Here is a 17,689-nt window from a genome sequence, read left to right on the forward strand (position 1 = left end):
TTGTCCTTATGAATTATGTTCAGTGGGTTATATATTGTGGGGAAAAAAACCCAACAAGTTCTGCAGTTGTCTTTCAAACWACATCTAGATTTTTCTCATGTGCTCACAAACAAAGATGTTGTCTTTTTACCTGAGGAACACAATTACAGCTCCCTGTTGTTGTGTACCTCTGAAATGCATCTTCCTGATGCTTCCTGCTCTGGCAGATGAATGGGTAGTGGTGGCACTCAACAGCATGTCACACAAATGTAGCATTTCTGTTCTTTTCAAATATGATATGAAGGCTGAGGTATTACCCATGCAGAGCTGATTTTATCATAGCAGCCACTTCTGGGTCCTTCCAAAGTGGTTGTCACTGCAACAGACACTGGTTCTACTCATCTGTTTTCTTACATCRCTCCTTAAACCAGTAATAAGTCCCATTGCTCTTTGAAATTACACCCATTTTCAATCAGCATGGAAATCAAGCCTTAGATTTAAAAAACAAGCTCTTTCTTTCATTGTGGGAATATAAGGTCTCTAGGAGACAGCAGCACAAACTGTCACTTCAGCAGGAGCAGATGCAGCTGTGACTTCTTCCAAATAATTATTCCAAACATAAATATTCAAAAATAATCCTCATAAACAGATTCAGAGGAAGGCGGGAAAAAAAGAAGTGGCCCAGGCTCTCGGCTGCTTAACATTGCAACCACTTGCTTYACTTCACAGGGCTGTAGCCACTTGTCCTTGCACTTCCAACACCTGGCCAAGAGTTGGACAACTTGGGGTAAATTCCATCTTCCCTCTGTCCTCACCTGTSTCTCCCACTGAGCCTTGCTGGTACCTGGGCACGCAAGCCCGCAGCTCACAGCCCTGCTGCAGCTGCACCTCTCAGCCTCTTGTGCTGCTCGCCAGCCAGTCCAGCATCACTCACACCCACTCAGACCAGAAAGAACACTCTGGTTCAAACCGAATAAAAATAGGTTTCAATGAGAATACAGAACAGATTGGAGTGATCAAGTGCAGGCAGGGCTCAGGCAAGCACATTGGCCTGCCCTTTATATACTCTTTTCCCCACACTTGCTCCTTTCCAATCCACCTCAATTCCTTTCTTTCCCTACTTTTAATCCATTCCCTAACATCCTCAACTAAGTCTTGTGTGTTCCCACAGCCCCTGGAAAGCATTCCTAAACAAGTTGTAGACAATCCCCAAAAAKACTTTTCCTACCACATCCCTCAGTGAGCTTTATCCCCATCACCTTTCAGTAGATACCTCTGGGCGTTTCTCCATGACCCACGAGAGGGTCGTGTGTCTGCTCTGCAGGGCCTCACACACATTGATGCTGAGGCCATGGAAGACAAATGAGTCCTTTCCGCTGCTTGCAGTTTGCTCTTTTCTGTTCAGCCAAGCCCTACTGCTGCATCCCAGTGCAGCACCGCTTCACATCTGGGGTCCCAGAGCACCAGGAGGTGGTAATTCAAAGTGGTGGGTTCCCATCCAGGGAGAAAAGGCACTATGGAAAAACAGCAGCTTCAGGAAGAGGAGACCAGCTGACTGCTGGTGTGTACAAAGCCTGCAGCTGGGGCAAAGCTGTCTAGAGGCCATCAAGGTGTTCCTGCGGTTTCCAAGGTAACGTCCATCTTCTGCCATGCAGGTGAGGCTCAGCCTTTATCATCACGTAAGCAGAATACAAATAATGGATCTGATGTGGAAAACAAAATGCACACAAAATGCCATGTGCTACCCCAGCTGCTCTGCTAGTGATTTTTCATCTTCCACCCTTCTACATCAGCCCGCTGAAGCGAAGTCCCAGGAACAAGGAATTCATCCACTGTAAATGAACCTTCACGACTCGCTGCCAGATGGAAGTCAGCTAATTCAGAGTTACCATAGGTGGCTTTCCAACTGGAGTCATGACTCAAGAGCCCACGGACCTCACCAAGGCACAGCTCTTCGGTGGCCACGCCACACWGGTCTGACTGCTCACTTGAGAGGATCCATCCATTCTCCAGTAGTCATTGGCACCAGCTAGGCTTGGCTATTAGCTCAAAGTCATCCTGKATCTTCTAGGGAAATAAAGGAATGATGGCTTCATCTCTGTTGCAACCACGAGAGAGCTGGGCTGCTRTCACAGAATCAAGTAGCACTTCTTGTATGGAATCACACAGGTCAGGTGCTATTCACCTCTGCAGCACCTGTGACAAAAGCCACTGGGTTTTATTTGCCTCTTCAAAACCAGCATRAGAGAGAAGAAGAGTGAGAGGATGTGCTCACAGTCATATACCAAGTGCAGTACTTTAACTTTTTGGCATATGCATTGTTGTCAACAAAGGGACTTTTGAAGAGCAGAAAAACTTAAGGCCATCACTGAAGATCTTGTGCAGTTCTTCCTGTCATTATCATGCTGTGCACCAGCAGAGAGCCCACACCAAATACCCCAGCTTTCCACAGAGCCCATGGACACACGCCCCAGGTTGTGGCCCAGCTGCTGCTCCTGGTCCAGCATCTTCTCTCCAACACCTTTTCCCAACAGAGACCTCASCAGGGAGAAGGACACAAGTGCCAGRCTGAGCTKTCAGGGGAGAATCCAGCACAAGRCCAGAGCCACAGTGCTGAGGGTCATGGGGGGATATTCTGGAGGAGATTTCTGCTCAGTACTGATACTACAGCAGGAACAAGAGCATGTCAGGAGCCAGAAGGGGATCTGCAATGATACTGAATGCAAACATTGTCTGAAAAACCTGGCAACAGGAGGCCCTTCTTTCCAGGTATTTGCAGCTTTCCTGGAAGCTGACATTATCCACTCCAGGTGTCAGCTCTGATTCCTCCACAAAACTCTGTGTCAGAAAATGTCACATTAGTGACATTTCAGAGCACAAACCCCAGCACAGCCAATATTGAAGAGTTCCTAGCACTGTGTGCTAAAAAGCTCTGGTTTGGAATATGGACTTAAATTTGAGAGGCAAATTTGGGAGTCTTGCTAGCATAAGGAGTATWTTTTTTTTTWTTTTTTAMCCAATATACCCCCAGCTACAAGCTTTTGGCCCTCTCAGGCTACAAATGCTGAGAAGGAATGTGTTGGTGCCTGAGAAGCATCTCCCTGAGACCTACTCTGGCAATGCTGTATCCCAGGCAAGGAGACTGGCTGAGGTCTGCTTCCCCATGCAGGGGCTGCAGCAATGCCAGGATGAGTGGATCTGTGAGCAGGGAACCTGTCCACCCCACAGGGTCAGACTTCTCCATCTGTGTGCCTGAGCTGACCTGTAGGGGACTTGTGRTCTGCTCTCTTGAAGGATATGGAGAGATCCACTATGCCTCGTCCATTTCTGGGATGAAATGATGTATCACCATCAGCTGAGGTAACCAGTGAAGTTTCTGTCCCTGCTCACCAGGATCCTGGAGTGTGAAAGGAGCTGCCTGGTCACCCACCAATCRGTGGTGATTTTCTCTAGCACTCAGAGATGGGCACAGCCCAACAAATTGATACCTCCTGGGACAAGACAAGTGAACTTGTAACCTCTTGTCTGGGTTTAGGCTCACAGAAAAAGCAGGAATCCTGACCAACATCCAAATATCAACAGCAAGTGAGATGATACAGGCAGCTGAGGCATCATCCTATTTTGACTGCTGTACCCCCACAATTAGCATTTGAGTAGCCTTGGTAACAAAGTCATATCAAAAACTCTTCACCAAGAGGAATTCTTGGTTTAGCGGCTAATATGAGACAGTGAAGATCTGCCAAATGTTTGCGAGTTTGAAATGCACTAGGCACAACTTTGCAAAGGCAAAAGAAAGCTTCTTTCTCAGCCTGTCAAAAGACAGAATCTTCAAAAGAGTCACTGTGATGAAATGCCTCCAATACGCAATGTTTCTTACAGTGTAGTTGTTCCATTTCTGATCTTCCAGCCCAGAATCTCAAAGAAAATCCTMCAATATCTTTGTGAGGTAAATCTGGGAATTGTATCTCATCCCTTTTCTGAATACTAATGTTTTAGAACACATTATCATCCTCCTCTCTGCACCTTTCCCAATTATCAATCTCCCAGTGCTCTACACCATGCTACTATTATTCTACAAATTACTTGCATTTCTTTTCCCCCTAGGATATAACCACCAATATCTTTATATTCCATGGGTGCTGTCAGGTGTCTGGCTCAGACACAGGTCTAATTAAACCCAGAACAATTGTTCCCAAGATGCTGTTAATTCTGAAATTCACCTCATCTTTTTTGAGGAGTGCACATGCCCCAAAACTCATTTGCTTTCTTCAGCTATATTAGCTGGCTTCAGAAAAGCTATTGTACCTACATAAAAATCTAAATATTTAAACCTTTGGCTCTTACAATACTGGCATGCCAAAAGCCTTCATAAAGTCTGCAAATAGGAGGTGTAGCATGTGAGTGGGTCTGGTTTCTGAAAAATAGAGGTGTGACACTATGGCATGCTTCACAGAAGATCTTAAATTCTGTTTCACAGGACACTGTGAGGTTTGAGCACTAGCTTAAAATAGGAGTTCACCTTTGAGAAGCAGCATTGATCCATGGCTACAAAGCCCTGTGAAACTCAGACTCAACTCCTTCAGCCCCTGCCTGGAAGAAACACTTCTGTGCTCCTTCAGGAGGCTCCTCTCCGTAAGGGATGCAGCATCTGAGCTGCCCTTTCCCATCTGGAGAATACAGAGTTAATGGTCTTCCTCAGTCCTGGGACGACAGGCTCAGGCTTGGGCACTCCAGGCTGCCATCCCCACCACTGCTTACCCATGGCTGCTTGTGTGTGCTCCTGACCACAGCCAGCATCTCTCCATACAGCCAGCTGCACTGCTCTCCCCTGGGGCTTTGTACATTCACTGTCAACTTACTGCATGAGAAGGATGGTGTGTCCTAATTTCCACATATTTATGTCAGTGTAGTATCTTTAGGCTTTGGTTGAAGCTGGTGGATGGTTTCAAGAGCTAGGGAGGGAACCACTGTCAAGCAGACACACCCACACAAACAGCATGACCCCAAGGCCTCCTTCCCATGGAAAAACAAGCTAAATGCTGTATAGGTATGACATTCAAAGCTTTGTTATAATGCAGAAAAATAGAAGTACAGAAAAAATGGGGTGTGAGCAGCCTTAACTTTGGCTTTCTTTAGTGTTTGGCTACTTGACTTTGCAATGAATTGACTCTTTCAAGGAAGGAATTTTACATGCAATGCAGTACTTCTGTGCAATGACATGTTAACTATGATGGACTCTGTTTAGGTGTGGGAAGATGCCTTATTTTCTGTTTTCCCCTTTTTTACATTTTTCCCCTCACATACACTTACCCACTCAGAGAAGATTCACAAACAAGTGCACAAACATGCAGAGAATCAGGAATGCAAAAGCCATCCACATCCTYGTCCCCATGCTATGGATGACAAGAGGCTGATGAGTCTGATCCTTGAGCCTTGCACAGACAGGCTTATTGAACTTGACAGCACCGTTTGTGTGCAGGGAGATAACTCACTTGAGCAGAGGCTGTGGGATCTGCCCCTACTTGTAGAGCCACTTTCTTCACAGCAAATATTGGCTCTTCAAACAACACTTACGTTTCTATTTTGGGTCACTGTTTACAAGTGCAGACTAACAGCAGTGGAAGAATTGAAATCTGCTACCAGCCAGCACTCTCATGGCACTCTCAAAAGCAGTTTACAGAAATGTCATTACTGGAGAGGATCAGAATGGGCAATTGCTCTAAATACATTAAAAAGATGTCATTAGCTGCCAGAGACTTCACATTTCCTAAGAGGAAGGTGAATATCTGGCACTTTCTCTAGCAGGTTAGAGGAGTAATTACTCGAGTGGAGACTTACACACTGACTCTTATCTTTGACAGGTTGTCAAGGATTTCTGAGACTAGTGAAGTGTTAAAATGTTTTCAAAATATCAGCAAATTTTCTGGTGAAAAGCTGCATGGTTAAGGGTGCTTGACTGAAGCACCTCTTTATGACTGCCAGAAGTAATTTGCAATGCCGCTTAGCAGAGGCAATGGATGGTTTAATATCCAGGCCTTTTGTTCTGCACAGACATGTCAGCTAAGTACACATCGTGCCCAAAGGAAATTGCTACCCATTCTTTGTGCRTTTGCTTCTCCTGATGTGAAATCGCCTGCTACTCCAACAGGCCAGTTCAAATCCCTCATCAAAACTATAATGGTGGTTCAATCAACACTGTTTTACAAGAGGGAAAATTATTTGACTACAAGTGCTCAAAATGGATGTCATGCCAAACTAAGAACTCATCAAGTGGTGAGGACACTTCAGATGACCTGCCTTGATTTTCTAAAGCTGAGTTTTATTGAGCRGTCGTCTCAATGATTTYGTGTTGTTCTCCTTCCTAATATAGSAGTGGGCTCCTTTCTGTWAAGGATTCTGGATGCCTGGGAAACTCATGATGAGCTGGCAGGCACAAGTGACTTCTTGTGTCTGGATTTTACTCAGCAGAAGTACGGATGATATGTCACTGAGATCAGAACAAAAGGGCAAGGAAAACAAGASAGAATTTTAATCTCAGGTCTGCCACTCACCTCTGCACATGGGGAGAAAATGCTTACATATTTCATGTTTTTTCASTTTCAACCCTCTACATGTTGGAAATATGTATAAAAAAGTATTATAGAAAGCGTTATACAGCTGCTAACATAGTATTAATATCTAAGATTAATGATGAGGGAAAAGTTTGTCTGRGCTAAAGGAAGGACTCTAAGTCAGTCAGATGAGATCCAAGCTGAGGAGAAATCAGATTTCATTATTCTTAGCCTTGCTAGAACGACACTTTCTCTTTCTAACCTGCCCCAGAAGTTCTCCTTGTGAACAAAGCAAGTTCAGGTAATTTAACCATCAGGCTGTTAGGGAATTGTTATTGCCTAGCTTAACATGCCAGCAAATCAGGACAAAGSCTATGGCTGGCTTCAAGTCATTGCKGTCTCCACTCTTGATCAAAAGGGTTCTGATCTTCAATGGTAGCCAGGGCCATCAGAGGTGCTGGTGATGCACAGCAGGAACAGCAAGTGTGTGAGTGAGAGGCTCAGCTGTGGCCACAGCTGTTCTTCAGTGATTTTTTGTGAGATGGCTGAGTCAGAGACAGCAATGATAGCAAATCTACAACAGAAAATCAGTAAATTAGAGGCAGAGATATTGAAGGTAGGAAACATGTTGTGGCTCATATTAAGGGTGTTCCCACAAGGATTATGTTCCTTTTGTTGTCTAAGAAATAACTAGATGATACGTTGTGCAGGCTTGAACCAGATCCACAGGGCAAGGCAAGGCAGACAGAGGGGGAAAATTTTCTCAAAAGCTGTGCAGAAAAGCAGTACACTGCTGAGGAGCTCTGAGCCTCAGAGTAAGGAAGGGCAGATTGGGCAAATGCTCTGATAATAAGAAACTGAAAGGATAACATACCCCACATGTGTTTGGGGTAGCACTGACGCTGCACGACAGAAAAGAAGAAGGTGTATGGATAAGAMAAATAATTTAATGGTAAGGCCTTGAAAAAGCTGTAACAACCAGAAAGGGAAGTCAAGTAAGGACAACTATGCATGTTAAAAAGGGGGGCAACTAAGTTAATGATACAATGAGGCCCAAGAGCTTGAATTCACAGAAAAGCAATGAGAGCCACTATAAGCCAGAGGCTAGAAAGAGGAAAAACCCTGTGAGCTGTAACGGCTGGCAGAAGTAACAAGATGATGTTTACAATGCTTTTGAAAATATTGTAGGCTCTGAAAGGAAATCTCAGAGCAGTCAGAAATTTCCTATTGCTATTAAAGTTTTTTTCTTCTGGTAACRTTAAGAAAGAGGTTAGCATTCAGCTTTGTTAGAAAAAACTTCAGTGACTCACTCTTAAGAGTATATGAAGTGGAGAGTTGACCTGATCCTGTTGGGACTCCAGAAATGACAAGTGTTTGTGAAATAAGGGTTGAAGTTCAGGAGGGAAATGGACATGTTCTGCAAGCTGCAAGTGCTGATTTGAGGGCTGCTGCTGCCAAATGTTCAGTCTGCGGGAGAAACTGTTCCCAGTGATAAGTCTGCAGTTTTCAGTAAGAAGCCCATCAAAAATATTCTATCAAGAAATAGCCTCTGATGATAATAAATAATCACAGAATCATGGTATTTCTTTYCCCTACTCCCATGTGTCATTTGTCAAAAGATAAAATGAAGCCACATGAGGCCATCAGGGCTATCTGTGGTCTCTGCCCCTCTCATGACTATTTGACACCCACATTCTCATTGAATCTTCTGAAGCTCACTGGTTTTCTGTTTCCCTCAGGTCCTTTTCAGCTTGTTTTGCTCCCACTGACTGAAATGTCATTTCTTTTCTTTTCTTTTTTTTTTTTTTTTTTTTTTTTAAGCCATAACAATTAACTAGAAGGCAAAATTTCAGACCTTATTTAACCTCATCCATCAATAGAAATACAGCAAAATGTGATCCATTTGTAGGACTGTAACACTTCCTACTCATTCTAGTTTATTCATGTCAATTTAGTGGGAAAGCTGTTCATTGTGGCAAAAAAATGCATTTTGCWCTGGTCTGTAATAACATTGTTAGTTTATGCTGCAAGGAGACAAACCACTCTTGCACAATCTTATTTATTAGATCATTAGCACTGTTTTAGAGAAGTGCCAACAATCGGCACATAGGGAAAAAAGAGAGCTGTCAGCAAAGGCCATTAGGTGGAAAAGCTTTGGAGGGAACCCGCAGGCAGCACACAGCAGTAATGAAGCAGACATGTTTGATGTCTCCAGTTAATTATCTCATTGAGAGTTTGTTGTGAGGGGCTGCTGAGGCTGAGCTGCGACCAGATGCAAGGGTGGGACACAAGACTGGACGCAAACGCATGTGGTTCTTTTCTTTTAATGACAGCACTCACATCTGTGGCATTGAAGGGTCCCAGAGTGATCACTTCTGAAGGAGTGACACCCACAAATCAGATGCCTTTGTTGCATTGATATGCACACACAATCTCAAAATTATATACACTTGCCTATGCTTTAGTGTGGCAGCCTTGCYGACAGAAGTGTCCTGCTTTTCTTTAGGAGCCTTGCAGATTTGTTCATCTGGTCACTAATGTTGTTTTTGCTTAGTTTAGTCACACAGCCTTCTCCCAGTCTCATTGGGAAGCTCCCTCTGCAAAACAATAGTTCATTAGGAGATAATTTATGCATCAATAACATACCTTGGTGACTGTGCATTGTCTATACCTACAAAATAATGGCAATAGCAGTAGCATAGAGTCAAGTTTGTTTAATTATAACAYGAGGGAAATAAACCATTGAAAACAATTTTTTTTGGTAGCTGAACAGAAAATGCTCTGCAYCAATTCATTAGTGGAAAGTCCAGGAGAGGAGCAACTGTAGATGCTGCTGACCTTTTGTGCTGAGGTAGTACCTCACCAGAGAAAAGGATCAGAAAAAATGTAAAGGAGTGCAGGAGAACAGGTAACACTCAATTCTATGTAACCTACAATGAAAAGGCACTTTAAAAAGCAGCAAGTTGCTGAGAGCTCACATTAACCATTGTACTATTACTAGGCTTGAAATGTGGTATGCTTAAAGCTGCTTCTTGAGAGACACTGGTGAAAAAGGCTAGATAATAATTTTTTTATGCTTGAGAGGCACAAAAAGTACTTTGATTTTAAGACATAAAACCAATTTTATGGTCATTTTAAAAGAAATTAATTTAAATTAGGTTCAAACCAAGTATCTCTGAAATTCTCTGTCAAGTGTTTTCTTCCTATAAAAAAAAAAAAAATTAATTGGCAGCTGTGACTTTCAATTCTCTCTTTCCCCTCCTCCCTTTCCCTGATAGGGTGAGAATCCTAACAAGCAAGAGTCCAAGGTGCCCACAGTCAGATTTACTGCACTCTGTTAATGTGATGGAAAGCAAGGTATGGGCTGGAACTGGAAGYAGAGGTGCAGTGCTACTACCCTGAAAATTAAGTGTTCTCCAATACGGAGCATACAGAAAACCGTATGGCTGTAAATATATAGAAAGAATTAAAATGATTAATTAATGAATGAAGGCTGCGCTCCGTTCCAAACTGGGTTTTTGTGTTGTGTTTTATGGCAGAAGTGCCATGTTGAGAATTTCATACTGCCTAGAATTGTACTGAAATAGGAGCTCAGCCCTGAGCTCGATRTTTTCCCACTCCCTGCCACAGAACAGCTTGGAGTAAACAAGTCTGTTATTAACATGTTGCTCAAAAGCTGTTTGAAAACACAAAGCCTCCAACATATATTTTTTGCTTTAAAAAGACACACTGAGAATGCTTTGCTGCCTCAGGAAATAGATAGGCAGCTTGATGGCCCACACCCTGTTTTGGGAATAAGTTACAGAATTTCTTTTCTCTTATTCCAAAATGAATCATCATTTTCTGCCCAGATGTTATTTTCCTTTTTGCAGATTATTTCTTCTCTTTTTTCCAGTTTACACAGACCAACTGCACGGCAAGCAAGAGACTAATGCATCACAGTTGAAGATGGCAAAAGTTTGCCTTCCTCTTACTCAAGCAGTTCAAACATTAATGGTAGTTTTGAGATTTAATTCTTGCACCCTTGTGAGTCCATGAGTTCTTTGCTGGCAGCAAATTCAGATATTCCAAAGATGGGAGAGATCTTCGCAGACTGGYGGAGCTCTGCGGATGCTGTGTGGTGCTTGTTACAGAGTAGGACAAGCAACTCTGTAACAATCTCCCTCCATCTATTTTCCTCTTCCAACATCATCTCCCTCTCACCTTAATTCGTTGATGAGGATATTGGCTGACAGGAATGAAGAAAGTTAGAGCATTAGCTGCTGGTGGAAGAGTCTTCCTGGCTCAGTGCTCCCAAATCCAAGTCAACTTCTGCAGGAGTTTTCCCCTGTGCCTCACAGCAGATCTCAGCCCTAGCTCCAGACCCAAATATTTTGACCCTCTGGAGGCCCAGCACAGCTCCTGTGAACACAGCTGAGCTCAGGGACTGTCCAGATGTGGGCAGCGCTCAGTTCCTCCAGCACATGGAAACCTCTCTGACAGTGTCCATCACTGACATCTTTGGGACCACCAGCTCCCAGGAGCACAAATTCCCTAATTCTTGCTGGGCTTTGAGGAAAGCACGACATCCCAATGGCAAAACTCCCATCAGCTTCACCAGGACAGCATCAGACCTTTTGCACCTTCTGCTGTGCTGGTTTTCACCCAGCACTATCAGTCTGGGTAGTAGCCTGCTCCTAAAACAGATGAAAAGCAACTTTGTGTGGCTGCTGATGAGGATGCTGACCCTTTATCTCACCCCGAGTTGGACAAGGGGAAAATAAAGAGACCAAATTTGTGYAATTTGGTCACCTCTCTTCTCAGACATCTGTTTCCAAGCAAGCAAGAAGAAAATGGGTGACTAACACACAGCTCTGCAGCTCAGGAGCCAGCCCCTGGATCCTCCTCCGTGGCAATAAATGTGTCCCTGGCAAACACTAAGCTGAGATTTTAAATGAGGAATTAATGAAAATGCACTCYTTTTCCTGCTTGTTGTCCCTTTAAATTCAGTTTCCATGGAAACAGGTATGGAAAGGCTGCCTGGAGGAAGCCAGAAGGGATCTCTGGCTGGSCGCCTTTCCCTCTGGGTTGCCAGCTGAACAGCCCCAATTGTCAGGCTTTTACAGAGGTTTTTTGCTATTGTCATTCACTCCTGGAATGCGAGTGATGATTCCTCATGGATTCTCTCTCTAGGGAGTCCTGAGGTGGCCAGCCACGCTCCTGTCACCTGCTGCTGGGCTCCTTGCAAGGGGAGCTCCTCTGCTCCYACGGCCCATCCGCTGGAGCACAGGCTCATCTGAACCCACACAACGCTGCTTTGCTGCAAATGTCCCCCGTGTTGGAAACTTCCATTCCAGAGCTTTTTCTTTTTGAAATGTGGTGGTAGGTGTGATCTGAGCGCACAGGCTGAGCTGGGAGCTGTGGCAGAAGGACAGCCTTGCTGTTAATTCAGTGCTTCTCCTAGGGGAACATTTGAGGTCCATCCTGGAGCCCAGCTTGCAGCCCTGGGGTTCCCAGCACAAGGCAGACACAGACCAGTTGGAGCAGGTCTGTGAGATTTGGGTCAGGCTGAGAAATTTGGGGTTGTTCAGCTTGGAGAAGCAAAAGCCTCAGGGAGACCTTATTGTGGCCTTTCAGTACATTAGAGGGGCTTACAGGAAACTTGGAGAGACACTTTTTACCCAGGGCCTGTAAGTGAAAGGACAAGGTACAATGTTTTTAATCTTCAGGAGGGTAGATTTAGACTGGACATCAGAAGGAAATGTTTTTATATGAGGGTAGTGAGATATTGTCCACTGAATTTGTGGATGCCAYATCCCTACAAGTGTTCAAGGCCATATTGAATGGAACTCTGTGCAACTTGGTCTAGTGGAAGGTGTCCCTGCCCAGGGCAGGGGGTATGGAACAGGATGGTCTTTAAAGTCCCTTTCAATCCAAACTGTGCCATGATTCTATAAGCAGGATCCAAAGCAGACTATAAAGTGATGGTATTTGCCTGTGCAGATCCATGCTTTTTCCAGGTGAACAAAACCAAAGGGTCTTACACCTACAATATTTGGGGGTGGCACAGTCCCAGTAAATGTTGATGGTCTTACAACTGTTAAGATGCATCCAGTTCCACTTCTATTAGAATTTGAGGAGATGCCTCTGCTGTGTCTGTGAAAGGYTGTCTTAAAGAAAGCAGAATTTTCAGAGGAAGTTGACTAACAGTATAAGAACTATCCACCCTCCCATCTGAGTTCTGCAGACAAACACAGTTCCAATGGCAAAACAGAAGCAATTTTTAAATGCAATTAATCCTAATCAGAATAGTTCAGTGTTAGATGGTTTTGMTTCAGATATGCATAAAAGCATTTTCTTCCTTGGTTACTTTGACGCTTGTCTGTAATTAGAAAGGCAAAAAATTATATCTGACATATAATGCTGAGACCATTTTTTGTTAGCCAGATGAGCAATTTCTTGCACATTGTACCAGAAAAAACCCTCTGCTTGCTGCTGGTACAGTCTCAGATGGAGTAAGACCTTCACTGTTGAGCACCCAGACTTCAAATAGGATATAAACTTGTACTGTAGGGAATTTAGAGAGCAACAGACATAATCAGAGGTCTAGAAAATATGACCWATGAGATAGAATTGAGCAAACTGAAGTAATTTAGTAGAAGTGGAGGGAAAGGATAAAATAAAATTGCAGAGAGGAAGATAATATAATGTTTTCTGTGTAACAGAATCAAAGAATCATAGAGTAGTTTCCAGTCATTGGATTGGAAGGCACCTTAAAGATCATCTAATTCCAACACTCATGGACAGGGACACGTCCTACTAGGCCAGGTTATTGAGAACCCCATCAAACTTGCGCTGAACAGTGTCAAGGATTTCTCTGGATCACAATTTCTCAGGACAATCTGTGCCAGTGTCTCCAGTGCTCATGTCTTTCTTGTGCCCACAATGCACAGAAGACAAATAACAAGTTTAAACTGCAAAAGGGAAAAACTTTTCCAGGGATGGGACAGTAATAAAATAAGGGCTTAATTTTTCTAAGCCAAATACCCTCATCTTAAAGTAGGATGGACAGGCACTTTCTCCCTCCCAACACAGAACATTTTTTGTGTCCAAGATGCCATCCTCTCTTTGGACAGCCTGTTCCAACACTTTCTCATGAGTTCCCTTTCTGGAAAACTAAGCTTAGTTCTTTACTTTTTATTCCCAGTAAACGATKCACCAGCTGTGTATTCCTCACTTTCATGGCCTTGGGGCACACAGTGATGCTCTGACCCCTTTCCTGGGAGCTGCTCCTCCACCCACCATTTCCCWCCCACACAGAAGAGCACAGTCGTGGTAAGTGACTCCTCTCTCCAGGCTGCTCTTCCAGTTCCCCTAGATTATTTGCATGCTGCTGTCTTTATTCAGCATGCTGGGATAACTCTTCTGGAACAGGGAGGGAATAACTTTCTGCTCTGCTCTGTGCTGGTGCTGTCTCACTTKGAGTCCTGTGYGCAGTTTTGGGTGCCACAATATAAAAAAGACATTAAGATGTTAGGGAGTATCCCAAGGAGGGCAACGAGGGTGGTGAAGGGCCTTGAGGGGAAGCCRTATGAGGAGAGGCTGAGGTCACTTGGACTGCTCAGCCTGGAGGAGACKGAGGGGAGATCTTATTGCAGTTACAGCTTCCTCCTGAGGGGAAGGGAAGGGCCAGGCACGATCTGGTGTTCTCTGTGATGAACAGTGACAGGACCCGAGGGAATGGCCTGAAGTTGTGTCAGAGGAGGTTTAGGCTGGATATTAGGAAAAGGCTCTTCCCCCAGAGGTTGTCGGGCACTGGCACAGGCTCCCCAGGGGAGTGGTCTTTGGACAGCCTGTTCCAACACTTTCTCATGAGTTCCCTTTCTGGAAAACTAAGCTTAGTTCTTTACTTTTTATTCCCAGTAAACGATCAAGCTTGATCAAGAAGCATTTGGACAATGCTCTCAGGCACACGATGTGACACTTGGGGACGTGCTGTGCAGTGTCGGGAGTTGAACTCGATGATCCCTATGGGTGCCTTCGAACCCAGCGCACTCTGAGACACTGGAATTTCCTGCGGCCACCGAGACTCGCCCCTTCCCGCGGCCCGCCAGGGCGGGGACTCGAACCCGCGGCCCCGGCGCTGCGAGGGCCCGCCCCAGCGTGCAGTGCGAGCGGAGGAGGTTTGTCCCTCGCGGGCTGCCGTGTGCCGGGCGCGCTGTGGTGCCGCGCTGATCGCCTGCTCGCCCCGTCCGCCGCCCGGCCCGGCCCGGCCGCCGCCATGAGCGACAAGGGCGAGCTGGACCTCACCGGCGCCAAGCAGAACACGGGCATGTGGCTGGTGAAGGTGAGGAGCCGCCGCCGCGCCCGGGCCCGGCCCAGCGCGGCCTGCTGCAGCCGGGTCCCTCCGCTCGTCCCCGCCCCGCCGTGCCCGGGGTGGGCGCGGTGAGRTCGGGGTTGCCGCGCCAGGCTCGCCCTGTGGCCCGAGATAGGCACTGTGACTGTTCCCTTTCTCGGGAACAGCGCGGGCCTGGGCCCGGGTACCTGCCCAGTAAAGGAGACACCGCAGGCAAAGTTGGGCTACGGGAAGTTGTCATAGAACTAGAATGTTGAGGGGTTGGAATAAACTTTAAAGATCATCCAGTCCCGGTCCCCCTTGCGGTGGGCAGGGACATCTCCCACTAGCCCAGGTTGCTCAAGGCCTTATCCGGTCTGGCTTTGAATATTTCCGGGGATGGGGCATCCWCAACCTCCCCGGGCAACCTGCGCGAATGTCTCACCACCCTCACAGTAAAACAGCTCCTCCTTCTCCTTGCTAGTGGTTTGTGACGAGCGACAAATACGGCAATGTAACTTTCATTTCTCCAAAACTTTGAGAGTTGGGGAAAGTTTTGAGAGTGCCTAGATTTATGTCCTCATGAAAAAAACCTCCAAATCCAGCAAGGAAAGTGAACGCCAGTGTCTAGTCATTACAGCTCCTTTTGGTGCTAGACAAATACAGCTGTAGTGGAGGGGCTGTGAAAAGGTAGGGAGGGTGTCAAATCAAATCTGTTTGGTTGCAAGGCCATGCTCTAGTTCTGGTGCCACCACTAAYGAGGCCAGCACTGCTCTGTTCTCCAGAGTGTCTTGCTATCAAGACRTTTTGGCTGGTTCTTCTGTCAACAGCAAGCACTGCTTCAAAAAGAGGAGACTGGAAGCCAATGGGRGACCATATGCCCTGCCTGTTTTGAGTCTCCTCTASGTGTGTTCATCTTTTTCTAGACCTKTATTTATTCTGTCTTGGGAGAAACGGTTGCTTCCTCCCGTTCCTCCTTTAGGAATAGGTTCAGACCATTGGCTTGAAAGAACCTGTGGGGTCAGAGTGGTACCCAAATASTGGTCCTGGGTGATTAGGCGGGGTGTAACACTATCATACTTCAACTTACCAAAACTTCAGACTGTGGCCCTTAAAAATTGGTGGGTATTTCAGACTTGCTTTGCTCTTCAGAATTTTTGGTGTCAGTTCTGTTCTGACACCTGAGTGTCTGGTGTCCCAAAACCACGATAAACACTGTGCCGTGCTCTTATTGTGGTAGCTTTTTCAGGGCACTGTGAATGAATGCTGACAGCATTCAGAAAGCTGCAGAAATAGATCATGACATGCTGAGTGACAGGATGATAAAATGCAGATTAAATTAAAAGTTGAAGGATCTAATCTGGCGTGCATAGAGAAAAACTATCCTAATTATATGTACACAGCAATTGGGTTTCTGCTGGTTGTTGTCATTCGGGAGGAATGTTTTTTTCAGTACATGGGGATAACTCTGTAAGTGTCATGTCACATGAGCAGAGTCAGCATTGCACATGATTACAAAAGATACAGAAAACAAGAGAGAAATTATTATGGTAACGTCTTGACTCTATCTGGAATGCTCTTTAGCTGTGGTGTCGTCCCCCTTGCTGTGGAAAGTGTGGAGTGGACCTGAAAACAGGATAGAGGAGAGCACCAGCGATGGTCTTGGCAACAAGGAATGATGGCTGTGTCAGGAACTCATACATTGTTACCTTTTAGGCTGGCAAGAGGATTAATTTGGAAATCTTGTACAGATRTGAAGCAATGAGTAATGCCATGGGTGGAAGGAAGAAGTGAATAGGCAAAGGTGRTTAGGACAGAGTCAGTTCAAGTACAAGAATTAGAGGTGTGTCAGATTAATTTATTGATGGGGCTTGGAGCAAACAAAGCAAGTACCATTTTGCACAATATGTAGTTACATTATGGAACTTCCTGCAATAAGTTGTGAATGTCCAAACTTCACTGAAGCTCAAATGCCATTAGTCAAATTCAGGCAAGAAAATTGAATAGAGGGTTTAAAAATTAATATGCTGCCATACTCCATGTCTACTAAAACATCTTAGAAATTGCTGGGGAAATCTGCTTTCTTCATATGTTCTCCTGTTCTTCCTGACGTAACTGCCATTGGCTTCATTTGGAGATAGGACACTGAACTTGCTTGTCCTTTAGTCTGATACCGTTTGGTGTTTCCTGCAACAAGGAATATTCAGGCACGTGAGCTTACAGCTGCTGCTGCTCTTTTTAATGAGAAGATAGGACTGAAAGGAAAGCCTAAATATTACTTTTCCAAGTAAATATTAATGTAATCCTTTGTGCACCTTTTCTGAACTTACATCTGTCTTCTTGTATATTAATGATAATAAAAGAAGATTGAAAAGGTGCTGACACTGATAGACCTTAACATGGGATATGCAGGATTTTATCCTTTGATTTCCTTCAGACTTGAACTTGGCAACATCCACTCCAGTCAGTAGGACTTCCAACACACTCAGAGGCAAGACAGTGCATAGTTAGAACCTGCGCTTTTTATCTTCAGTAGCTAGGATAACGAGGTTGAATTTATCCCTCCTTTGAGGGAGAGAGCATTCAGTTCTGATGGAATAAAAAACCTGGCTTATTTGATTTCCTTTTAGCATGCATTGTGCTAGCACAGGAAGTGTTCCAGAGAGACTACTTAACAGGCAATAAAAAAATGTAGTGATGAGTGTTTTAGAAGCATGAGCAGTAAAAGGAGGCACCATAAAGAGAGTGAGTTGCTTCTGTACAAATCCAGAAAGAACTGGATTTTTATTTCTGTGTTTTCCATGAAAGCTGAGGTTGAGAAATAGTAAGAACTTTTGGTCATGTA

General features: G+C 44.9%; 1 protein-coding gene across 1 annotated transcript in view; it reads left to right on the forward strand.

Moving 5' to 3' along the window:
- The first annotated feature begins 14,699 nt into the window (after positions 1-14,699).
- GTF2F2 (general transcription factor IIF subunit 2) overlaps positions 14,700-17,689 on the forward strand; it is an 81,098-nt gene continuing 78,108 nt past the window's right edge. Inside the window, exon 1 of the mRNA XM_057374699.1 lies at positions 14,700-14,856. Within this exon, the coding sequence (XP_057230682.1) occupies positions 14,791-14,856 (66 nt within the window). The 5' untranslated portion in view covers positions 14,700-14,790. The remainder of the gene's footprint in view (positions 14,857-17,689) is intronic.

The sequence above is a fragment of the Malurus melanocephalus genome, unplaced genomic scaffold (genome assembly GCF_030028575.1).
Source record: "Malurus melanocephalus ecotype Western Australia unplaced genomic scaffold, MMel_1.1 scaffold_231, whole genome shotgun sequence".
Taxonomy (NCBI): domain Eukaryota; kingdom Metazoa; phylum Chordata; class Aves; order Passeriformes; family Maluridae; genus Malurus; species Malurus melanocephalus.